Raw genomic sequence first — 26,565 nt, 5'->3', positions numbered from 1 at the left:
TAGTTTAATGTGAGCGGTTCAGAGACGCAATCTGAGGGCTACTGATCTCATCTTTGAGCAGTCACAGATGTCCCAATATTTTCAAACATGTTTGATTTTATAGGCGCACAATCTGCAACGTCAAGTTTTGAGAACGGTGATCAGCAATTGCCAATGAGACCTCACTAGAGAAGAAGCCAGTGAGATGATGATGATGATGATGATGTTTCCAATCACACAGAATGTGTAGACTCTCGAGCAGGAGCGATGACTACTCAAATCAAATCAAATGTTATTTGCTACATGCGCCGAATACAACAGGTGTAGACCTTACAGTGAAATGCTCACTTACAAGCCCTTAACCAACAATGCAGTTTTAAGAAAACAAGTGTTAAGTAAAAAATTGATAAGTTAAAAATAAAAAATAATTAAAGAGCAGCAGTAAAATAAAATAACAGTAGGGAGGCTATATACAGGGGGTACCAGTACAGAGTCAATGTGCGGGGGCACCGGTTAGTCGAGGTAATATGTACATGTGGGTAGAGTTAAAGTGACTATGCATAGATAATACACAGAGTAGCAGCAGCGTAAAAGAGGGGGTGGGGTGGGGTGGGGTGGGGGGGACAATGCAAATAGTCCGGGTAGCCATGATTAGCTGTTCAGGAGTCTTATGGCTTGGGGGTAGAAGCTGTTAAGAAGCCTTTTGGACCTAGACTTGGCGCTCCGGTACCGCTTGCATACTACTAGTATGCGTTTGTACTTGCCTTTAATCAAAGCCAAAGTGTGAAATCGTTACAGCTCTAAAGTTCACAAGCAATGTTATTCAATTCAAAATGTTGGCTAGATATTTGTGACTCGTTTCAGGAAACTAGGCGTATGTCGCACGTCACTACTGAGCGGCATTTGAACGTAAACATATATATTTTTTAATGCATTTATTTGACAGAAATGCCTTCTGGAACATGTGAACTTTCATGTGCCTTAATAACAAAATTGTATTCCATCCATAAGTACGAATAAAATTGTTAAATTACGAGCCTAGTTGGTTTAGCCATGGAAAAAGACAGGAACCTTCCCGCTAGCCATGATTGGCTGAGATAATGGATGGGCTGGACATGCCAGGAGATGAGTTTGGATTGGTCTGCCATGTAGCAGGCTTCTGTCTATAATGTGAGCTGTTCAGTATGTGTTGACAGTCCTTTCTACCATGCCATTTTTTGAAAGATATAACGTTAGCCATCGAGAACTACAAAAGTTTTGCTACTTTTCTCAACAACATACAGGAAAGATTGTTGTTTAATGTGAGAGGCTCAGCGACGTTAGGATTTTGAAAGTCGTGTACACCCGGCTTCAGTCCTTTATGTTGCCAACTTTTTAACATTCTCACTTTGGAAAACTGGCAAGATTATGACTGTAGTATTGAGGTGTGGATGATCTCAACGACTATATGTTGTAAACAGTTGCCCTGCCATGTGAAGTTTGCGTAAAGACAATACCTTTAGGTCTCGAGTTGAGTTTGTCTGTCCTATACGTCTTCAGTCTGCGCAAAAGCTTTTCCTTTCCTCCTTATGTAAGGAGGACTATATTCAGCTGTCAATCACTCACTTGGATTAGCTTGAGTGTTCACATCTTTGTAACTGTGCAACCATGCTGCCTTCGGGGGCATGGGAACAGATGTGAGGGAGCATAGTAGAAGTTAAACATGATTTATGTTTATGTTAGGCCTGTGTACACTGTTAGTACAGTGCACCAAGCGGCAGAGCCAGGGAAAATGCAGCCACTGTGGCGAAGTTACAGTGAGGGGACAAAGACGTCCACTGCTGCTCTTCCTTTAAAAAGCTCCCTCAACCAAAGGACCCATTGCGTTTCGGCCTTTTAGATTTCATTTGAAGAAACCACTCAGGCTGAAAATGATGTTTTTCTTCAACTTTTCTTCCTCAACCTTCTGTTTAATGGCAGCCCCCTCCAAAGAAAGGAGAAACAAAGTAAAAAAGAGACCCACTTTCGTCTGCTGGCTAGTTTGTAAAATGATGTACAGCAGTTGCATTGTGTTCCCTCAACGGGCCTCTTAAATCTTCTCGTCTCTTTTATTATTGTTATTTTCAACAGTCCAATTGAGGTCCTTCAAAGGCTTTGCACCCCATATTTATTTAATTTGTTGCGCTTGAACTCAACCTGCTCTGCCCCTTGTCTAGTGAATGGGAGATATCGGCATGGGATGAAGGGGGTCTGCTGTTCTCAGGGCTCCCTCACAGGAATACCCGCCTTCACATTATTTATCACTTTGAGTCCTTCCATGTCCAAGGCTCACCGAAAGCATCTTAAATTCCCCCACCATTTCAAATCATGTTTAGCTTTGAAAACGTATAATTGCAAAAAATAGCGTGCAGCCGCCTTTCTTCAACGACGCATCATAACACATTTACATAGTCAGTGATTTAAAGTTTTCGCTCTTTCTCGCTGACATTCCATTGCACTACATTTGCAGTGGCAATATGTGCATACATATGAAGTCTAATAGACATGTTCATTCTCCAAAAACATATTGTTTTGAAGTAATTTAACGAATATAACTAATATTGTGTTCAGTTATTACCATGACTTGACAATTATTCCTTTATGTAGCACATAGCAAAACATTAACATTTTGAAAATGTATTTGAAAAGAAATATATATATATTAGTACCAGTCAAAAGTTTGGACACACCTACTCATTCAAGGGTTTTTCTTTATTTTTACTATTTTTTACATTGTAGAATAATAGTGAAGACATCAAAACTATGAAATAACACATATGGAATCATGTAGTAACCAAAAAAGTGTTAAACAAATCAAAATATGTTACAGTGAGGGAAAAAAGTATTTGATCCCCTGCTGATTTTGTACATTTGCTCACTGACAAAGACATGATCAGTCTATACTTTTAATGGTAGGTTTATTTGAACAGTGAGAGACAGAATAAATACAAAAAAATCCAGAAAAACGCATGTCAAAAATGTTATAAATTGATTTGCATTTTAATGAGGGGAATAAGTATTTGACCCCTCTGCAAAACATGACTTAGTACTTGGTGGCAAAACCCTTCTTGGCAATCACAGAGGTCAGACGTTTCTTGTAGTTGGCCACCAGGTTTGCACACATCTCAGGAGGGATTTTGTTCCACTCCTCTTTGCAGATCTTCTCCAAGTCTTTAAGGTTTCGAGGCTGACGTTTGGCAACTCGAACCTTCAGCTCCCTCCACAGATTTCTATGGGATTAAGGTCTGGAGACTGGCTAGGCCACTCCAGGACCTTAATGTGCTTCTTCTTGAGCCACTCCTTTGTTGCCTTGGCAGTGGTTTTGGGTCATTGTCATGCTGGAATACCCATCCACGACCCATTTTCAATGCCCTGGCTGAGGGAAGGAGGTTCTCACCCAAGATTTGACGGTACATGGCCCCGTCCATCGTCCCTTTGATGCGGTGAAGTTGTCCTGTCCCCTTAGCAGAAAAACACCCCCAAGCATAATGTTTCCACCTCCATGATTGACAGTGGGGATGGTGTTCTTGGGGTCATAGGCAGCATTCCTCCTCCTCCAAACACGGCGAGTTGAGTTGATGCCAAAGAGCTCAATTTTGGTCTCATCTGACCACAACACTTTCACCCAGTTCTCCTCTGAATCATTCAGATGTTCATTGGCAAACTTCAGACGGGCATGTACAGTGGGGAGAACAAGTATTTGATACACTACCGATTTTGCAGGTTTTTCTACTTACAAAGCATGTAGAGGTCTGTAATTTTTATTGTAGGTACACTTCAAATGTGAGAGACGGTATCTAAAACAAAAATCCAGAAAATCACATTGTATGATTTTTAAGTAATTAATTTGCATTTTATTGCATGACATAAGTATTTGATCACCTAACAACCAGTAAGAATTCCGGCTCTCACAGACCTGTTAGTTTTTCTTCAAGAAGCCCTCCTGTTCTCCACTCATTACCTGTATGAACTGCACCTGTTTGAACTCATTACCTGTATAAAAGACCTGTCCACACACTCAATCAAACAGACTCCAACCTCTCCACAATGGCCAAAACCAGAGAGCTGTGGAAGGACATCAGGGATAAAATTGTAGACCTGCACAAGGCTGGGATGGGCTACAGGACAATAGGCAAGCAGCTTGGTGAGAAGGCAACAACTGTTGGCGCAATTATTAGAAAATGGAAGAAGTTCAAGATGACGGTCAATTACACTCGGTCTGGGGCTCCATGCAAGATCTCAATTCGTGGGGCATCAATGATCAAGAGGAAGGTGATGGATCAGCCCAGAACTACACGGCAGGACCTGGTCAATCACCTGAAGAGAGCTGGGACCACAGTCTCAAAGAAAACCATTAGTAACACACTACGCCGTCATGGATTAAAATCCTGCAGCGCACGCAAGGTCCCCCTGCTCAAGCCAGCGCATGTCCAGGCCCGTCTGAAGTTTGCCAATGACCATCTGGATGATCCAGAGGAGGAATGGGAGAAGGTCATGTGGTCTGATGAGACACAAATAGAGCTTTTTGGTCTAAACTCCACTCGCCGTGTTTGGAGAAAGAAGAAGGATGAGTACAACCCCAAGAACACCATCCCAACCGTGAAGCATGGAGGTGGAAACATCATTCTTTGGGGATGCTTTTCTGAATAGGGGACAGGACGACTGCACCGCATTGAGGGGAGGATGGATGGGGCCATGTATCGCGAGATCTTGGCCAACAACCTCCTTCCCTCAGTAAGAGCATTGAAGATGGGTCGTGGCTGGGTCTTCCAGCATGACAACGACCCGAAACACACAGCCAGGGCAACTAAGGAGTGGCTCCGTAAGAAGCATCTCAAGGTCCTGGAGTGGCCTAGCCAGTCTCCAGACCTGAACCCAATAGAAAATCTTTGGAGGGAGCTGAAAGTCCATATTGCCCAGCGACAGCCCCGAAACCTGAAGGATCTGGAGAAGGTCTGTATGGAGGAGTGGGCCAAAATCCCTGCTGCAGTGTGTGCAAACCTGGTCAAGACCTACAGGAAATGTATGATCTCTGTAATTGCAAACAAAGGTTTCTGTACCAAATATTAAGTTCTGCTTTTCTGATGTATCAAATACTTATGTCATGCAATAAAATGCAAATTAATAACTTAAAAATCATACAATGTGATTTTCTGGATTTTTGTTTTACATTCCGTCTCTCACAGTTTTTGTGTACCTATGATAAAAATTACAGACCTCTACATGCTTTGTAAGTAGGAAAACCTGCAAAATCGGCAGTGTATCAAATACTTGTTCTCCCCACTGTATATGTGCTTTCTTGAGCAGGGGGATATTGCGGGCGCTGCAGGATTTCAGTCCTTCACGGCGTAGTGTGTTACCAATTGTTTTCTTGGTGACTATGGTCCCAGCTGCCTTGAGATCATTGACAAGATCCTCCCGTGTAGTTCTGGGCTGATTCCTCACCGTTCTCATGATAATTGCAACTCCACGAGGTGAGATCTTGCATGGAGCCCCAGGCCGAGGGACATTGACAGTTATTTTGTGTTTCTTCCATTTGTGAATAATCACACCAACTGTTGTCACCTTCTCACCAAGCTGCTTGGCGATGGTCTTGTAGCCCATTCCAGCCTTGTGTAGGTCTACAATATTGGCCCTGACATCCTTTGGAGAGCTCTTTGGTCTTGGCCATGAAGAGTGTGCTCCTAATCTCATCTCGTTACCTGTATAAAAGACACCTGGGAGCCAGAAATCTTTCTGATTGAGAGGGGGTCAAATACTTATTTCCCTCATTAAAATGCAAATACATTTATAACATTTTATTAATTGAAATGCATTCCAGGAGACTATCTCATGAGGCTGGTTAAGAGAATGCCAAGAGTGTGCAAAGCTGTCATCAAGGCAAAGGGTGGCTATTTGAAGAATGTCAAATATAAAATAAATTTTGATTTGTTTAACACTTTTTTGGTTACTACATGATACCATATGTGTTATTTCATAGTTTCGATGTCTTCACTATTATTGTACCATGTAAATAATAGTACAATTAAAGTTAAACCCTGGAATGAGTAGGTGTGTCCAAACTTTTGACTGGTAGTGTATATATTTTTTTTGTTGTTGTTGAGTATTCACATGTTCGATAAGCTATGTTACATTGTGTCTGGTTTTTGGAACTCTTACATAAATCCAAACAGGAGCTAGAATCCTACAACCACCCTGGACCAGTTCTGTTGACCTAGCTAGAGACAAGGCCTTCAACCTTGCCATTGCACAAAAATGTTCCTCTGTTGAAGTTTTTACCCCTCTTATATAAGAGTTCATTTAATTTTAAGATTATGAAAGTATGTAGGAAGAATGAAATACCAGGTAAATCTGCACAATGAGCTGATGCCAAGAAATTCAAATTATCCTTTTGATTCGATTGGAATGATTGTAGTAAATGAATGGTTACTCCTGAAACATTTGCTGTGTATGTAGGCTACTAGTCAAATATTAGATTTCCAACCTTTTGGTAACTAATCCCCGACAACGATTGTTGCTGCTCTTCTAATTTGCTCATTGTTGAATCCACGTGAGGCGAACTAAAGTCACATGTACCTCACTTTCATCCCCAGCAATGGTCCCATATGTTTGTAAAAATGTGTATGTTGTGTGCTTTTTCCAGCCCGATTTGTTCCCAAGCTACTCCACTGAGCCCCATTCTCCCTGGAAGCGATCTGAGCTACACGCTATTTATAAAGAATGAACAGCTGGGGCCCTTCCAGCTAAATAACGGAGGGGAGAAATTATCATGGAAACTTCAGGTTAACCCAAGCGTTAGAGATTGCTCTCCTGTGTCCCTGAAAGCTGCCAGGCTAAGCAGACGTCACACTTCAAACTGGAAGAAATGCTCAGGAAGTTGTTTTCCGACCATAGCTCATTGAATTTGTCCTTTTGTTGCCCAGACAAAGGCTGTCAGGCTCTCTTTGGTTTCTGTCCTCCATGTTATGTAGTCCGTCCGGCCTGAGAGATTCTCCAGAGTTACTTGGAGTCACTTTTCTGTTTCCCGGTCTGAACTGTTGATAAAATTGAGGGTTATCAAAGTTTTCCTTGTGCCAAGCCTTCACACACCCCATCACTTACTTGGGAACCTAATCAGAGGTGATGAGATATTAAGTTAATTGCAATAAGGGACAGAGATCTTTATGCAGGCGGATTTAATAGGACCAAACATTACCATCTCCACGGGTGAGATGGACATCTCTGAGCACTGCACTGGATGCTACATTTATCACTAAAGAATACTAGACGGAGAAAATCTATATGTCATACCAATTAACAGAGGTCTCTACGGTAATGTTCTAAGATCAATGACAAATGGACACGGCACATCCAACAGGGCAGAAAGTTGCGAAAGTGAGATGTTTGGTCAGCAGTAGTAATTTAGCCCACACTGAAGACCCTTGTTTGGCTTGTCAATAGAGGCAGCGTGCTCTGAATAGGAAAGAGTCCCAAAGGCAGCTCATTTCAAACAGTCTTGGGAGCATTCTGTGCCACTTTAATGATTGTTTTGTTTTACTTCTATTAGATTGAGATGTTGTGTAATAGGGGGATTTTTCTATCTTATAGCTGATATAACGGTAGCCTTATCCTTCCAATAAGTATAAGAAAATCCTTTGCAAAAAAATGCAAGAACTCAACTCAAACGTTCTCAGCAAATGAAATGGGTGAGATGGTGAGATCTACTCTCTGATAGGAGCGTAGTAGGAAATAAATACTGCAAGTTTAGATAAAACACCCAGTGCTACGCCCCCTCCCTCTCTCGTGTTATCTCTCTCTCCTCTCCCTCTCTCTGGCAGGACTGTGGCCTACCCCTGTTCTCTATAGCAACTGGGCTTTTCTCAGGCTGCCGGGCCGCCTCATTGATGGGCTGTGCACAACCAGACGACTCTTTCTAAATTCTTGCATGCCTTAGTCGGAAGTTGTCCTGTCCCAATGGCCCCCATCACGCAACTCCCCCCTCGCCACTACCATATTCAGTGTCATTAGTGTGAGGAGTGTGGTGGTGAGTTCTGAGGGAGGTCCCCGTCTCCCTGTCTCATTTGGGGGTTAGCCTATGTATTCTTAGCAGCAGGGTTGTGTGCGATGGGCAGGGTATGACCTGGGTATGACTGACGCCCAGTAGGGAGGTGCCAGGAAAGGGTTAACCGGTTGACCCCCATCATCTGTCCTGGGAGGTCGGTCTGTCTCTGTGGAGTCAGGAGGTTGAACTATAACGCTCTTGCTCTCTTCCCAAGGGACCATGCCATTGGATCTGACTTTTAATGACAAATCCTTATGTGGGAATGTTAGTTTCAATTATTTGAATTTACATTCCAGCAGTAGTTGTAAAGTGGAAAAAAATAAAAACATTTAACAGATCTGGGCAATTACAGAACATGGCATCTGTGATGTTTAATTGGAGCTAAATAGCAGACATAACAGGGCAATTAGGAAAACAAGTTCCCCAACATGTCAACTGGCTTTTATAGTAATCTTGTCTCTTTTCATGGTCATAGTCACCCTCTCCACAACACTCTCCTTTCAACTATTGATAAGTGGCAGGCAAAATAGCGCAGTGAAAAATCCTCATTAAATCTGACCTATTCTGTGGTGTACAGGCTCTCTGGTGGCTGACTAATAGGAGTTGGCTGCGGCCCCTGTAGAGTTTCTAATGACCTACAGTGTCAAAATCCCCCACCGCCAGGCTCGTGGCTGCCTGGGCCTCATATGGAACCCCAGAGGAGCTCTGCATGTGTGTCATTTATTCCGCTATCCCACACACACCACACACTCGCTCGTCTGCAGACGTTTACTAATAAAGAGCATGCAGAAAGTGTGCTGTCGCCTAGCTAAGCAATTTCATTCCTCATGGTTTTGTCTGCAGTACAATGAAAAAAAATATGTAGCAGCATTATTTGACAACTGCTACAGCAGTGGATAAGAACTGATTTTCCCACTTTTCATGTATATTTCTGGAATTGTACAAAATCAAATCAAATCAAATGTTATTTGCCACATGCGCCGAATACAACAGTGAAATGCTTACATACAAGCCCTTAACCAACAATGCAGTTTTTTATAGAAAAGGTTAAATAATTGGGGTATGTACGTACGGTCACTGTGGGGACGACGTCATCGATGCACTTATTGATGTAGCCAGTGACTGATGTGGTGTACTCCTCAATCCTATCGGAAGAATCCCAGAACATATTCCAGTCTGTGCTAGCAAAATAGTCCTGTAGCTTAGCATCTGCGTCATCTGACCTCTTTTTTTATTAACCGAGTCACTGGTGCTTCATGCTTTAGTTTTTGCTTATAAGCAGGAATCAGGAGGATAGCTGAAGAACATACGCACATCCAGGTGCTTTTTTGCAGGTGCTGGAGATGTAGAGGATAGAAATGCTGCACACTGCTGTTCATGCTCCCAGGTGATTTTATTGATACAACATTTCGACCTTTAGGTCTCCATCAGGCGTTATATTTCTGGAATTTAGCATGCAAGAAAATGTATCTGATTTTAGCCTTCATCTCGGGTCAGTTATTTTTTCTACACATTGTTTTATAGCATTTATTCTGTGTGTATATATATATATATATATAAAAAAAAAAAATAATGATTTCAATGACCTTGATTACTAGCATAACTTACCCCTTTATGTTGTTTAATTCAAAAGCAACTTCTCTGCTAATCAAATTTCAAACGTCCTAAATTAAATTTAGCAAATAGTAGCCTAATTGTTGGAATATTTGTTTTGCTCTTTAAAATAGCAATAGAGCACAACTACTTTATTCTGAGACAACTTTGTTTACTTTTCTTTTTAAACTGATGTCTGTACATACTCATTTCCTCCAATGAGGGTATGGTAATTTGCCTTTATAGGACTGCATAATAATGTAAAGTCATGTTCCAACGCTGATCGAGAAATGCAAGCATGTTGCAGGCAGTGAGAAGGGTATAGCCTTTTGCCTTTTGCACTACATACAGGGAGGAATTGACAATGTCAAGGAACAGGGATTTGAGAGTCAAGTGTTTAAGAATGGGAGTGTTGGTGGTCTGGGTGCAGCTGCTTTGAAAAAAAGTGGAAGAAATATAGAGACAGCAAGGGTAGTGAGTCCAGTGGAAGCGCACAGCTCCTCACTTTTTCTTTAGTCTGTTGAGGAAGGCTTGGCAGGAGCCCTGACTCCAGGCAGCTAAACCAGCAGCACCCCTCGCTCTGTATGCAGCCAAGGTGCTGCAATGACAACGACCCATTCATTGTGGAGGTAGAGGCAAAGGCTGTGGATCTTGCCTGTCTTTTTGGGAATGGGAGGGGGGCATTTTCCTAAACTCATGAAGTACAACAGAAGGGGGACACTGAGAGGGCAAGCAAAAGCGAGGGAGTGAAGGAGAGAGGAAGGGAGGGCGAGTGAGAGTGGGGAGGGAGAGCGAGGGCTACTATGCCGCATGATTGAGAGAGGCAGAAAGGAAACAGAACTCCATCAGATGAAATGAGGTGAAAATAATTCAGACATTAATCAACCCAGGGCAAAACGAGGCTGTTCTTTTTTTCCCTCTTGCTGCGGAACTGATAGGAAAGGTGTGAATGAAGAACTCAGAGTGGAAACGAGAGAACCACTGTGCACTATCAAATCATGTCAGAGTCCAACAGCAATGCAGCCTGTACAGCCGACCAGGTCAGTTTTTTTGTTGTTGTACTGATTCTTTTCATCTTGTGTTCTATTTGATACACAGATATGATACATATGATCTCAAGCAAAATGTTGTCATTTTGTCGGCTCATGGAGAACACTTCCGACAGTTACTAACAGGAAAGAAAATAGATTAAATCAGTCATTTTGGATTTTTCAAATTAGAGGGAGAGAGTGAATTTATCCAAACTATCAAAGCAGCAATTGTGTGGAGCTGCCCGGACGACGGTTCAAGGTCCTGAAAGAATTGAATTAATCAAGACGACCTATTGTCTGAACTGCCTTATTTTTCGGCTATCATTCAGGGTGTCTGTGACGACTCAATAGCCCCCATACCACGTGAGAAGGGGGATACAGCTCTTTAAAAATCAGACCACGTGTCGCGGGACTTAAAAGTTTTTATAACTAATTGCAGTGGGAAGTTCTGGTGGTGCTGGCAGAGGGGTGTCTGATAGTTTCTAAGGAAGTGGGCAGGGTAACTGTGTGAAAGAGTGACAGAGTGAAGGGAAAAGTGTCCTAAAATGTGGAGTTGGCTCATATCTTCTTTCTCTCTTCCTTTGCCACTGTTTTTAGTGGCCAAGGGACTTGTCAGTTAAACAATTCCACCAAAAGATTTGTTTAAAATAAAATATATAGATATCCGTTATGGCACATTGTTCCTTGCCGATTTATATGGAGCGCCAAGTCTTGTCACGTCCTTTGGTTGGCCGCTGTCAAGACTGAGCAAGCCTCCTATAGCTGAGTAGCAAATACAAAGAATCGGGCCGCTGAGATCATTGCATATACTTTTAAAGAAACATTTCTATGAAGAGAAAGAATGGCGTTGCTTGCGGTAGGTAAAGGTTGAATTTAGCAATATTTTTTAGAGATATATATTTTGATTGTACAGTGTATGCCCTTGTTTTGAATTGTGTGTACAGTTATTGTAGAGTATTTGTTACGGCCATGCATCTAAATGAATGTACTGTGCCCTTAGTAGTCTAGGGGCACTCTAGGTGTTGACTAGTAGTCATCTAGATTTCTCGTCTGTATTACAGTGCTTCTTTTACAATGCTGTTTCACCACAAAAAAATAAGTTGTCAAGCCAATATTGATTGGCATAACTCTCTCAAAAGGCGCTGGGCTGTTCGGTATAACGCTTGTCTATTTGGTCTAACTTGGGGGTGCAGGTAGGCCGTTCTCTATCTATGTTTTTATTTTCTTCCTGCATGACCTAGCTAATAACGTTACTGAACATGACATACGTTGTTCTAGTGTGTGTCCAAACTGTCCGTTTGCAGACTTCTCTTCGTTCACTTTATGTCAGCACCTCGCCTCCCATCGCCACCTTTATTAGGATGGACACAGATTTGAGTGAAAGTCTTCTCATCCATGTGTGTCTATTTACACTTCAGATGATGTGCATGTGACGAAGGATGCAATCAATGTTTGTAGAGTTATTTCCTTAAATTATTCAAAGTCCCTCTGATTTAGTCCTGGTATGGAACATGCTTTAGAATCTAGGCCTATGTGCTTCAGAAAGTTCAGGTTTCAGGTAGCATTAACATCAGTGTATACCTGGTGCTGTATGTCATTTATAATTGTCACTATGATATAGACATATCCCTAAAAGTTGATATAGACCACATACTGTTTGGTGAATTGTATAGTAAGCCGGTTAAGGTTCTGTTGAGTAAAGTTATATTGAGAAGGTTAATTGAATAAAGTACAGAAGTTGTTGGATGTGAACTAATATATCTGACAGGACGATGGGTCACATAGAGAGATCTAGGATCAGGTGCAGCTGACACCGCAGACCCTTCAGACAGACAGTGCCTTGTCGCTTTGTATAGGACAGCTACCTATCTACCATACAGTCACACACCCCTGACTGACAATCATGTGGTGTAAGTTACTCTCTCCGCACCAAAGGGGAAGTTACTTTTTTTTATTGATATAGCTACTTTTATGGTATAGGGTACCGCTAAAACCACTTCATCTTTTTCAATTTGTTGTTCTCGAAATACATGTTCCGTTTGCAGTCAAGCCCCATTTCCTTGTTCATAAAGGAGCCGATCTAGCCTACTTGAGTTCTCTGCGGTAGTCCGACCGCACTGTAGGAATACAGTTGTCTAAGGTCATCTGAGATTGTAAAGCATGCTTGAGTAATAATTGAAGTAATAAGAACTTCAGAAGATGTGGTAATTGCGTGGTAGGGTGGGTAGACACCTCTGACTTAGTCTGACAGCCTTTCACAATGAGGAAGAATTAACTCTCACTCTAAAAACGCATAACATCATCCCTTGGTTTGGTAAAGACAATTTGGCTTCATTTGATGGTGATATTGTTTGAAATCTGCTTTAAATTGTTTCCGGTGTCTTGAGCCATGATAGATTGTAGTTTGGGAATAGGCTACAGCTTGCAAGATTTCTACATTGATTTTGATGGAAAGATTTGACCACAAATTGTTGTTTAATCCTTATACATTTCTTTTTTATTTACTAAATTGTAGTGGGGTGATTTTGTGCCTCAAATTGAAGTAAGTGCCTAGAGATCGCTGTTGAAGTAAGTGCCTGGATATCGCTGACACAAAGTCTCTTTATTTTGTAAGTGCCTAGATATCGCTGACACGGAAGTCTCTTTATTTTGTCCGAACAGTTTTCAATCGGGCAAAACAATATTGCAGTTGAAAACGTAGCTTGGAATGATTGACCAGAGTGATTTCACTATACAGAAACAGATTTTCTAGATCAAAACAGACTGTCAGAACGCTAATGATGGTTGTTTAATGAGAGTTAATAAGCAACAATTATTTCCCCGTGGAGGCTTTGGAGCAGATTACTGCTGTTCCTAAGTCTGGGTATGAGAGTTATATTATTGTACTGCATATTTAACTTCAATACCTTGTGGAGCAGTTTGGTTGCAATGATAGACTAATTCTGCAAAACTATAATAAGATGAACTCCCGTGAAAATATCCCTGATGTTTTTTCACCAACGGTTTACAAAAGAGGTGGATTAATTGCTTCTTATTATAGCGGATAAATGGATGGATTAAGAGGACTCTGAAATGATGGGATTTATTTAAAATACCAACAGTAGGCTACTATTAAGGCCTAGTTGCTGTAAACATATTTTTGGTAAGCAATGGGTGTTAAATTAGCTAAATCAGTGATTTTCAGTTCTGGAAGTATAGTTGAAGTAATTTATTTAGGGACCACTGTTTATGTACCACTGATGCTCCCGATATTCACTCCATCCGACTCCAATCCAACATTAATTTCCAATTTTTTTCCGGCCTATTTTCAGCGCTCCCATCTGGGTTCAGGTGGTGGTAAGAGGGCCAGTATATGGAGCGGAAGTCAGTCAGTGGTGGGAGTGTTTACGCGCAAGGCGAGAGAGAGGGGGGGCAGGCAGCAGAGGAGTGAGTGCACAGACATATGTGTGCTCAGGGCCTCTGGCTCTCCCAGTGCTGTGTGCTCTGTCTCTAGCCATGCTGTGCTCATGGACCCACAGCTGGCAGAGAGGAGAGGCAGCTAGCCCCACACTGCAATACAACACAGCCTAGCTGGCTGGCTATGCTCTCACTGCTGTATAGAAACAATCAAATCATTCACTGCTAGTGAGATAAGTATGAAGAACTAGCGGACATATAGGCTTCGTCCCAAAAGGCACCCTATTCCCTTTATAGCGCACTAGGCCTATAAAGGGAATAGGGTGCCATTGGGGATGCATACATAGCATTCCAGCTGGTTTAACCTGGCTAGCAGACATACTGTAGATAAAATAATAAATGCAGATGGGACTGCCCACTGTGAACTTCCTTTGATGTAAGAAATACAATATAAGTTGTAATTGGTTTAGGCCATTTTCAAACATAACTTCCTTTACTGAAATGGCCTATGTGGTGTGGATTTGGCAGCTGTACAACAATAGTAGCGATTGATAAGTCTGGTAGTTGGTGTTAAATTATACAGCTGAGCCCAGACATGTAGGCCTACTTCTTGAGATGGTCATAACATTCCTGAACTATTCTCACTGACCGGTCACATTCCGCCAATAATATTAATGATTGCTAACAAGGGTTTTGCCACCAAGTACTAAGTCATGTTTTGCAGAGGGGTCAAATACTTATTTCCCTCATTAAAATGCAAATCATTTTATAACATTTTTGACATGCGTTTTTCTGGATTTCTTTGTCGTTATTCTGTCTCTCACTGTTCAAATAAACCTACCATTAAAATTATAGACTGATCATGTCTTTGTCAGTGGGCAAACGTACAAAATCAGCAGGGGATCAAATACTTTTTTCCCTCACTGTACATACATACAGTGGGGAGAACAAGTATTTGATACACTGCCGATTTTGCAGGTTTTCCTACTTACAAAGCATGTAGAGGTCTGTAATTTTTATCATAGGTACACCTCTACTGTGAGAGACAGAATCTAAAACAAAAATCCAGAAAATCACATTGTATGATTTTTAAGTAATTAATTTGCATTTTATTGCATGACATAAGTATTTGATACATCAGAAAAGCAGAACTTAATATTTGGTACAGAAACCTTTGTTTGCAATTACAGAGATCATACGTTTCATGTAGGTCTTGACCAGGTTTGCACACACTGCAGCAGGGATTTTGGCCCACTCCTCCATACCTTCTCCAGATCCTTCAGGTTTCGGGGCTGTCGCTGGGCAATACGGACTTTCAGCTCCCTCCAAAGATTTTCTATTGGGTTCAGGTCTGGAGACTGGCTAGGCCACTCCAGGACCTTGAGATGCTTCTTACGGAGCCTCTCCTTAGTTGCCCTGGCTGTGTGTTTCGGGTCATTGTCATGCTGGAAGACCCAGCCACGACCCATCTTCAATGCTCTTACTGAGGGAAGGAGGTTGTTGGCCAAGATCTCGCGATACATGGCCCCATCCATCCTCCCCTCAATACGGTGCAGTCGTCCTGTCCCCTTTGCAGAAAAGCATCCCCAAAGAATGATGTTTCCACCTCCATGCTTCACGGTTGGGATGGTGTTCTTGGGGTTGTACTCATCCTTCTTCTTCCTCCAAACACGGCGAGTGGAGTTTAGACCAAAAAGCTCTATTTTTGTCTCATCAGACCACATAACCTTCTCCCATTCCTCCTCTGGATTATCCAGATGGTTATTGGCAAACTTCAGACGGGCCTGGACATGCGCTGGCTTGAGCAGGGGGACCTTGCGTGCGCTGCAGGATTTTAATCCATGACGGCGTAGTGTGTTACTAATGTTTTTTTTTTAGACTGTGGTCCCAGCTCTCTTCAGGTCATTGACCAGGTCCTGCCGTGTAGTTCTGGGCTGATCCCTCACCTTCCTCATGATCATTGATGCCCCACGAGGTGAGATCTTGCATGGAGCCCCAGACCGAGGGTGATTGACCGTCATCTTGAACTTCTTCCATTTTCTAATAATTGCGCCAACAGTTGTTGTCTTCTCACCAAGCTGCTTGCCTATTGTCCTGTAGCCCATCCCAGCTTTGTGCAGGTCTACAATTTTATCCCTGATGTCCTTACACAGCTCTCTGGTCTTGGCCATTGTGGAGAGGTTGGAGTATGTTTGATTGAGTGTGTGGACAGGTGTCTTTTATACAGGTAACGAGTTCAAACAGGTGCAGTTAATACAGGTAATGAGTGGAGAACAGGAGGGCTTCTTAAAGAAAAACTAACAGGTCTGTGAGAGCCGGAATTCTTACTGGTTGGTAGGTGATCAAATACTTATGTCATGCAATAAAATGCAAATTCATTACTTAAAAATCATACAATGTGATTTTCTGGATTTTTGTTTTAGATTCCGTCTCTCACAGTTGAAGTGTACCTATGATAAAAATTACAGACCTCTACATGCTTTGTAAGTAGGAAAACCTGCAAAATCGGCAGTGTATCAAATACTTGTTCTCCCCACTGTGTGTGTGTGTGTATATGTGTATGTGTATATATGTGTATGTGTGTGTGTGTGTGTGTATATATATATATATATATATATATATATATACATACACACACACACACACACACACACACACACACACACACACACACACACACACACACACACACACACACACACACTACCAGTCAAAAGTTTGGACACACCTACTAATTCAAGGGTTTTTCTTTATTTTTACTATTTTTTTACATTGTAGAATAATAGTGAAGACATCAAAACTATGAAAGAACACATATGGAATCATGTAGTAACCAAAAAAGTGTTAATCAAATCAAAATATATTTTAAATAGCCACCCTTTGCCTTGGTGACAGCTTTGCACACTCTTGGCATTCTCTCAACCAGCTTCACCTTGAATGCTTTTCCAACAGTCTTGAAGGAGTTCCCACATATGCTGAGCAGTTGTTGGCTGCTTTTCCTTCACTCTGCTGTCCGACTCCTCCCAAACCATCTCAATTGGGTTGAGGTCGGGGGATTGTGGATGCCAGGTCATCTGATGCAGCCCTCCATCACTCCTTCTTGGTAAAATAGTCCTTACACAGCCTGGAGGTGTGTTTGGTCATTGTGCTGTTGAAAAACAAATGATAGTCCCACTAAGCCCAAACCAGATGGGATGGCGTATTGCTGCAGAATGCTGTGGTAGCTATGCTGGTTAAGTGTGCCTTGAATTCTAAATAATTCACAGACAGTGTCACCAGCAAAGCACCCCCACACCATAACACCTCCTCCTCCATGCTTTTAGGTGGAGAAATCAGAATGAATTAGGTAACATAGATAATTAAGATGTCTTATCTGCAGAATATGCTTATGACTGTTGAACTCTTGTTATTAGAATGTCTCCTTCCGGACTCTGTTGTGGGCAGCTGCACTTCCTCCCTCATATGGGCCTCAGTCACCTGGGACACAGAGAGGGGAGAAGTCAGGCTTGGCTATCACATGTCCCTGTTGCTATGCAGAATATCTGAAAGAGAATAGGGCAAAGGAGGTCAGAAGGAAACTTTGTTTCCGTATGTGAATATGTGTTTTTACCTATTGCAGACCATGTGAAGGCATGGCATGAGGAATGGGAACAAATCACTTGTCTCCACAATGTCTGTGTGTCAGTCACCCCCTCCTTTGGCCTTGGGAGATTGTTCTCTCCCCTGGTTCGCTTTCTAGCAAGGTGGAAACTAAGTAACAACAAATGTGGTTAAACTCAAATATACTAATTTACAAAAAAAGGTATAATCTTTGTAAATGATATTATCGGTAGGACTGGTGGAGTTATGTCGCACATGCAGGTAACAAAAACATATGGAAATGTCTGCTCTACCCAAAATTACAACCAAATAATTGCAGCCTTATTGCAAAAATGGAAGAGGAAAGTGGAAGGTGGAGAAAGTAAGGAACTTGTCTGTCGGCCTTGCATTAAAGAACATAATTGGTTAAGGAAAACTGTGATAAATAAAAAAGTATATCAGTTTCATTTAAGGACCAAAGAATTGACAGCCGTCCCATATAGATTGCAAAATAGTTGTGAAGAGATTTTTGACGTACCGATCCCATGGCATAGTGTTTATGAACTGATACGCAAAACGACACCGGATTCAAAACTTAGAATCTTTCAATTTCAATTATTATATAAAATTCTTGCTACCAATAGAATGTTATTTATATGGGGGATACAATCATCCCAGCTCTGCAGATTTAGCTGCGAAGAGACAGAATCATTAGATCATTTGTTTTGGTACTGTCCATTTGTAGCTTGTTTTTGGACACAGGTCCAGGATTGCAATATGTACCTGGAGCTAACCCTGCAGATAGCACTACTGGGTGATCTGAAAAGTCATAGTCAATCGATCAATAACATAATAATACTATTAGCAAAAATGTTTCTTTTCAATTCACGATCTGTAGAAACAATGAGAATAGAAAGGTTCAGAACTTTTGTAAGACATCCCTGTACAGTTAAAATATAAATGGCAAATTGAAATCCTATGTGGATGGTGTTAAAAGATAGATGGGAGGTGTTGAATGGAATTGAAGGATGGGACTAATAACAACTAACAACAAACAATAACAAGATAACTAATAATGTAGGCACGCTGTGTCAATAATAAGTGTATGGGTTGTAGGTTGGGAGCTTTTGTGAAGGAGCACAGTTAGAAAGATATGGCATATAGAAACAAACCGGATGGATATCATGAAAATGATCGGAGAGGTTGAGAGTAGAAGTAGTTCAGGAGAAAGAACAAACAAAATGTAATTATTGTAGAATTAGCTGTGTCCATAAGATGTGGATAGTGGGTATGTGCTGGAAGTAGAGGCCTAGGTGTTGTTGTTCACTAGTTTACTCCAAGTGGGGAAGGGGTGGCGGGGTTGGAAAGTAATAAAGGGGAATATATATATATTTTTTAAAGGGATGTGTATGTATGTATGTGTGTGTATGTATGTATGTATGTATGTATGTATGTATGTATGTATGTGTGTGTGTATGTATGTATGTATGTATGTATGTGTGTGTGTGTGTGTGTATAAACAGTGGGGAGAACAAGTATTTGATACTTTTTTTTATTTATTTTATTTATTTTATTTCACCTTTATTTAACCAGGTAAACCAGTTGAGAACAAGTTCTCATTTACAACTGCGACCTGGCCAAGATAAAGCAAAGCAGTGCGATAAAAACAACAACACAGAGTTACATATGGGGTAAAACAAAACATAAAGTCAAAAATACAACAGAAAATATATATATACAGTGTGTGCAAATGTAGCAAGTTATGGAGGTAAGGCAATAAAATAGGCTATAGTGCAAAATAATTACAATTAGTATTAACACTGGAATGATAGATGTGCAATAGATGATGTGCAAATAGAGATACTGGGGTACAAATGAGCAAAATAAATAACAATATAGGGATGAGGTAGTTGGGCGGGCTAATTTCAGATGGGCTGTGTACAGGTGCAGTGATCGGTAAGGTGCTCTGACAACTGATGCTTAAAGTTAGTGAGGGAGATAAGTGTCTCCAGCTTCAGAGATTTTTGCAATTTGTTCCAGTCATTGGCAGCAGAGAACTGGAAGGAATTGCGGCCAAAGGAGGTGTTGGCTTTGGGGATGACCAGTGAGATATACCTGCTGGAGCGCAGACTACGGTGAGTGTTGCTATGGTGACCAATGAGCTAAGATAAGGCGGGGATTTGCCTAGCAGTGATTTATAGATGGCCTGGAGCCAGTGGGTTTGGCGACGAATATGTAGTGAGGACCAGCCAACAAGAGCGTACAGGTCACAGTGGTGGGTATTATATGGGGCTTTGGAGACAAAACGGATGGCACTGTGATAGACTACATCCAATTTGCTGAGTAGAGTGTTGGAGGCTATTTTGTAAATGACATCGCCGAAGTCAAGGATCGGTAGGATAGTCAGTTTTACGAGGGCATGTTTGGCAGCATGAGTGAAGGAGGCTTTGTTGCGAAATAGGAAACCGATTCTTAATGTGAGTCTGGAAGGAGAGTTTACAGTCTAACCAGACACCTAGATATTTGTAGTTGTCCACATACTCTAGGTCAGACCCGTCGAGAGTAGTGATTCTAGTCGGGTGGGCGGGTGCAAGCAGTGTTCGGTTGAAGAGCATGCATTTAGTTTTACTAGTGTTTAAGAGCAGTTGGAGGCTACTGAAGGAGTGTTGTATGGAATTGAAGCTCGTTTGGAGGTTTGTTAACACAGTGTCCAATGAAGGGCCAGATGTATACAAAATGGTGTCGTCTGCGTAGAGGTGGATCTGAGAGTCACCAGCAGCAAGAGCGACGTCATTGATATACACAGAGAAAAGATACACAGCCGATTTTTTAGGTTTTCTAAAAAATCTAGAAAATCACATTGTATGATTTTTAAGTAATTAATTTGCATTTTATTGCATGACGTAAGTATTTGATCACCTACCAACCAGTAAGAATTCCGGCTCTCACAGACCTGTGTCAGAAGGTGATGTGTACGCGGAGAGTGAAGTCAGACGCAGGACACAGAGATTCAGGTAGACTACTTTACTCAATGTAAAGTGCAAAACAAACGCCTCCACAACTGGAGGGAAATACACCATATACGTAATATGGAAAAATAGCAAGGCCGAACATCGACTTAGACATACAACAATAACACACAAATAGCAAACGTGAGACAAGGGAAATTATAGGCTAAACAATCAAACATAATAGACAACAGGTGTACTAATCCAGACAAAACAAGACAAACACCGAAACATCGATCGGCAGTAGCTAGTACTCCGGGGACGACGAACGCCGAAGCCTGCCCGAGCAAGGAGGAGGAGCAGCCTCGGCAGAATCCGTGACAGTACCCCCCCCTTGACGCGCGGCTCCAGCCGTGCGCCGTCCCCGGCCTTGGGGATGGCCAGGAGGATGCGGAGCAGGGCGAGTTGAATGACTCCGGTGGAACTCCGTCAAGAGGGAGGGATCTAAGATGTCCCTCCTAGGCACCCAGCACCGTTCCTCCGGACCGTACGCCTCCCACTCCACGAGATACTGCAGACCCCCCATCCGACGTCTCGAATCCACGATGGACCAGACTGAGTACGCCGGATCCCCCTCGTTGTCCAGTGGGGGCGGAGGAGCCTCTCGTATCTCATTCTCCTGGAGTGGACCATCTACCACCAGCCTGAGGAGAGACACATGGAACGAGGGGTTAATGCGGTAATCATTGGGCAGTTGTAACCTGTAACATACCTCGTTCAATCTCCTCAGGACTTTAAATGGCCCCACAAACCGCCGACCCAGCTTCCGGCACGGCAGGCGAAGGGGCAGGTTTCGAGTCGAGAGCCAGACTCGATCTCCAGGTGCATAAACTGGACCCTCAATGCGGTGGCGATCGGCGCTCGCCTTATGCCTACGGAATGCCCGCTGCAGATGGACATGCGCAGCGTTCCATGTTTCCTCCGAGCGCTGAAACCATTCATCCACCGCAGGAGCCTCGATCTGGCTCTGATGCCAGGGTGCCAGAACCGGCTGATACCCCAACACACACTGAAAAGGAGTCAGATTAGTGGAGGAGTGGCGAAGTGAGTTCTGGGCAATCTCTGCCCAGGGGATATACCCCGACCACTCCTCCTGCCGGTCCTGGCAATAGGACCTCAGAAACCTACCCACATCCTGGTTTACTCTCTCCACCTGCCCATTACTCTCAGGGTGGAAACCCGAGGTAAGGCTAATCGAGACCCCCCAAGCGTGTCCCATAAACGCCCTCCAGACTCTAGAGGTGAACTGGGGACCCCGATCAGACACTATATCCTCAGGTACCCTGTAGTGCCGGAAGACGTGTGTAAACAGGGCCTCAGCAGTTTGTAGGGCAGTAGGGAGACCTGGCATGGGAATGAGACTGCAGGCCTTAGAAAACCGATCCACAACGACCAAAATTGTGGTATTCCCCTGGGAGGGGGGAAGGTCCGTGACAAAGTCCACCAATAGATGAGACCACGGCCGTTGTGGAACGGGTAGGGGTTGTAACTTTCCCCTGGGCAGGTGTCTAGGTGCCTTACACTGCGCTCACACCGAGCAGGAGGAGACATAAACCCTCACGTCCTTAGCCAAGGTTGGCCACCAGTACTTCTCACTAAGGCAGTGCACTGTCCGGCCAATACCAGGATGATCAGAGGAGGGTGACGTGTGAGCCCAATAAATCAGTCGATCACGGATCTCGAGCGGCACGTACTTCCGCCCCTCCGGACACTCTGGAGGAGTAGGGTCGGTACGTAACGCCAGCTCGATCTCCGCATCAACTTCCCACACCACCGGTGCCACCAGACAAGACTCCGGAAGTATGGGAGTGGGCTCAATGGACCTCTCCTCTGTGTCATATCGCCGGGACAGGGCATCTGCCTTAATGTTCTGTGACCCTGGTATATACGTGAGCTTAAAGACGAACCGGGCCAGAAACATGGCCCACCTAGCATGACGAGGGTTCAGTCTCCTAGCTGCCCGGATGTACTCCAGGTTACGATGGTCAGTCAGAATGAGAAAAGGGTGTTTAGCCCCCTCAAGCCAATGCCTCCACACCTTTAGGGGCTGAACCACCGCTAGCAGCTCCCTGTCCCCCACGTCATAATTACGTACCGCCGGGCTGAGCTTCTTAGAGTAAAAGGCACAGGGACGGAGTTTAGGAGGCGTGCCCGAGCGTTGAGACAGTACAGCCCCAATCCCCGCCTCTGAAGCGTCCATCTCCACTTGGAACGCCAAAGAGGGGTCCGGATGTGCCAGCACCGGAACCGAGGTGAACAGGTCCTTCAGATGTCTAAACGCCCTGTCCGCCTCAGCCGACCACTGCAAACACACCGGGCCCCCCTTTAGCAGGGAGGTGATGGGAGCTGCTACCTGTCCAAAACCCCGGATAAACCTCCGGTAGTAATTGTCAAAACCCAAAAACCGCTGCACCTCCTTAACCGTGGTAGGAGTCTGCCAATTACGCACGGCTGAAACGCGGTCAATCTCCATCTCCACCCCTGACGCGGACAACCGATGTCCCAGGAAGGAGATGGACTCCTGGAAAAACAGGCATTTTTCCGCCTTCACATACAAGTCATGCTCCAACAGCCTACCCAACACCCGACGCACCAGGGCCACATGCTCGGCTCGTGTAGCAGAGTATATTAGAATGTCGTCAATATACACCACTACACCCTGTCCATGCAAATCCCGGAAAATCTCGTCCACAAATGATTGGAAGACTGAAGGAGCATTCATTAAGCCGTATGGCATGACGAGATACTCATAGTGACCCGAGGTGGTACTAAATGCTGTTTTCCATTCATCTCCTTCCCTAATGCGCACCAGGTTGTAAGCACTCCTGAGATCCAATTTTGTGAAGAATCGCGCTCCGTGTAATGACTCCGTCATACTCGCAATCAGAGGGAGAGGATAACTGTATTTAATGGTAATCTGATTGAGACTACGGTAATCAATACACGGGCGCAAACCTCCATCTTTCTTCTTCACAAAAAAGAAACTTGAGGACGCAGGAGAAGTGGAGGGCCGTATGTATCCCTGTCCCAGAGATTCGGCGATGTATGTCTCCATAGCCGCCGTCTCCTCTTGAGACAGAGGATACACATGACTACGCGGAAGTGCAGTGCCTGCCTGGAGGTCTATCGCACAATCCCCCTGTCTATGAGGTGGTAATTGAGTCGCCCTCTTCTTACTGAAGACGAGTGCCAAATCATTATACTCAGGAGGAATGTGCAGTGCGGGCATTTGGTTCGGACTTCCGCCCCTACGGAAACACCTATACACCGCCCGACACACTGATCAGACCACTCCCTGAGAGCCCTCTGTTGCCACGAAATGTTGGGGTCATGAGATGTTAACCAAGGAAGCCCCAACACCACGGGAAACGCAGGAGAGTCGATCAAATACAATTGTATAATTTCCTCATGACCCCCCTGCGTCTTCATCTTAAGTGGTGCCGTGACCTCCCTAATCAATCCCGACCCCAAAGGGCGGCTGTCTAGGGCATGGATAGGGAAGGGCACATCAACTGGTACGAGGGGAATTCCTAACCTATAACAGAAACTACGATCAATAAAATTCCCAGCTGCGCCTGAATCGACTAGCGCCTTATGCTGGGAGTGAGAAGAAACCTGGGGAAACACAACTTGGATACACAAGTGGACAACAGAGAGCTCTGGGTGAGTTGGGCGCGTACTCACCGGGAATGACTCATCAGTGCGTGACCTGCTGCCTCGATCCCTAGGAGACCCTCCCCAGCACCGAACCGCAGTGTGTCCTCTACGGCCACAGTTGGTGCAGGGGACGGCCTCTCTCCGGGTCTCTCTCCTCCTTTCTCCAGCACCAGCACCTCCAAGCTCCATAGGGCTCGGCTCGGAGGTGCTGGGGGATGGAATGGACGGTCCCAGCTCCGGACGTCCGCGGGTAGCCAGCAGGGTATCCAGACGAATCGACATGTCCACCAACTGATCGAAGCTTAAGTTGGTGTCCCTGCAGGCCAACTCTCGGCGAACGTCCTCCCGTAGGCTGCACCTATAGTGGTCGATGAGGGCCCTCTCATTCCATCCCGCGTTGGCCGCCAGAGTCCGGAAATCCAGTGCGAATTCCTGCGCGCTCCTCTTCCCCTGTCTGAGGTGGAACAGACGCTCCCCCGCCACTTTCCCCTCTGGGGGATGATCGAAAACCGCCCTGAAACGGCGGGAGAACTCCGCATAACTGACGGTGGCGGCGTCTATTCCCCTCCATTCGGCATTGGCCCACTCCAATGCCTTGCCGGACAGACAGGAGATGAGGGCGGAAACCAGGGTGAATGGTTGCCAGGTAGAGTTCTACTTGGAGCAGGAAACCCTGACACCCGGCCGCGGTGCTATCATAAGCCCTCGGGAGCGAGAGCCGAATCCCACTGGACTCCGGAGATGGAACGATGGGTCTGGCCGATAGTGGTGGTATTGTTGGAGGAGGTGTAGGCAAACTTCCTCTTTCCCATCGGCTCAAAGTGTCCATTACATCCTGCATGGCGGTGCCAAGTCTCTAGATCATGGCGTCTTGGCTGCTTACGCGCTCCTCCAATGACCCCGTCGGTACCGCTGATCCTGCTGACTCCATGGTGGTGTGTTATTCTGTTAGAAGGTGATGTGTACGCGGCGAGTGAAGTCAGACGCAGGACACAGAGATTCAGGTAGACTACTTTACTCAATGTAAAGTGCAAAACAAACGCCTCCACAACTGGAGGGAAATACACCATATACGTAATATGGAAAAATAGCAAGGCCGAACATCAACTTAGACATACAACAATAACACACAAATAGCAAACGTGAGACAAGGGAAATTATAGGCTAAACAATCAAACATAATAGACAACAGGTGTACTAATCCAGACAAAACAAGACAAACACCGAAACATCGATCGGCAGTAGCTAGTACTCTGGGGACGACGAACGCCAAAGCCTGCCCGAGCAAGGAGGAGGAGCAGCCTCGGCAGAATCCGTGACAACCTGTTCGTTTTTCTTTAAGAAGCCCCCCTGTTCTCCACTCATTACCTGTATTAACTGCACCTTTATGAACTTGATACCTGTATAAAAGACACCTGTTCACACACTCAATCAAACAGACTCCAACCTCTCCACAATGGCCAAGACCAGAGAGCTGTGTAAGGACATCAGGGATAAAATTGTAGACCTGCACAAGGCTGGGATGGGCTACAGGACAATAGGCAAGCAGCTTGGTGAGAAGGCAACAACTGTTGGTGCAATTATTAGGAAATGGAAGAAGTTCAAGATGACGGTCAATCACCCTCGGTCTGGGGCTCCATGCAAGATCTCAATTCGTGGGGCATCAATGATCATGAGGAAGGTGAGGGATCAGCCCAGAACTACACAGCAGGACCTGGTCAATGACCTGAAGACAGCTGGGACCACAGTCTCAAAGAAAACCATTAGTAACACACTATGCCGTCATGGATTAAAATCCTGCAGCGCATGCAAGGTCCCCCTGCTCAAGCTAGCGCATGTCCAGGCCCGTCTGAAGTTTGCCAATGACCATCTGGATGATCCAGAGGTGGAATGGGAGAAGCTCATGTGGTCTGATGAGACAAAAATAGAGCCTTTTGGTCTAAATTCCACTCGCCGTGTTTGGAGGAAGAAGAAGGATGAGTACAACCCCAAGAACACCATCCCAACTGTGAAGCATGGAGGTGGAAACATCATTCTTTGGGGATGCTTTTCTGCAAAGGGGACAGGACGACTGCACCGTATTGAGGGGAGGATGGATGGGGCCATGTATCGCGAGATCTTGGCCAACAACCTCCTTCCCTTAGTAAGAGCATTGAAGATGGGTCGTGGCTGGGTCTTCCAGCATGACAACGACCTGAAACACACAGCCAGGGCAACTAAGGAGAGGCTCCGTAAGAAGCATCTCAAGGTCCTGGAGTGGCCT

At 44.3% G+C, this 26,565-nt stretch overlaps 1 protein-coding gene across 4 annotated transcripts in view; it reads left to right on the top strand.

The window, feature by feature from the left end:
- Window positions 1-26,565, top strand: part of LOC121535224 (sodium- and chloride-dependent glycine transporter 1-like) — a 92,306-nt gene that overhangs the window by 31,494 nt on the left and 34,247 nt on the right. For 2 of the 4 annotated variants that reach the window (XM_041842067.2, XM_041842066.1), the window contains one exon: window positions 10,570-10,671. The exons of 1 other annotated variant lie outside the window; for it this stretch is intronic. In XM_041842067.2, the coding sequence (XP_041698001.1) occupies window positions 10,630-10,671 (42 nt within the window). In that variant the 5' untranslated portion in view covers window positions 10,570-10,629. Of the gene's footprint in view, window positions 1-10,569; window positions 10,672-11,257; window positions 11,519-26,565 lie in introns of those variants that run through there. One more of the 4 variants, XM_041842071.1, reaches the window with a different exon arrangement.

This window comes from Coregonus clupeaformis, chromosome 21, assembly GCF_020615455.1.
Source record: "Coregonus clupeaformis isolate EN_2021a chromosome 21, ASM2061545v1, whole genome shotgun sequence".
Lineage (NCBI taxonomy): Eukaryota > Metazoa > Chordata > Actinopteri > Salmoniformes > Salmonidae > Coregonus > Coregonus clupeaformis.
This window is presented reverse-complemented; position numbering and strand designations above follow the sequence as displayed.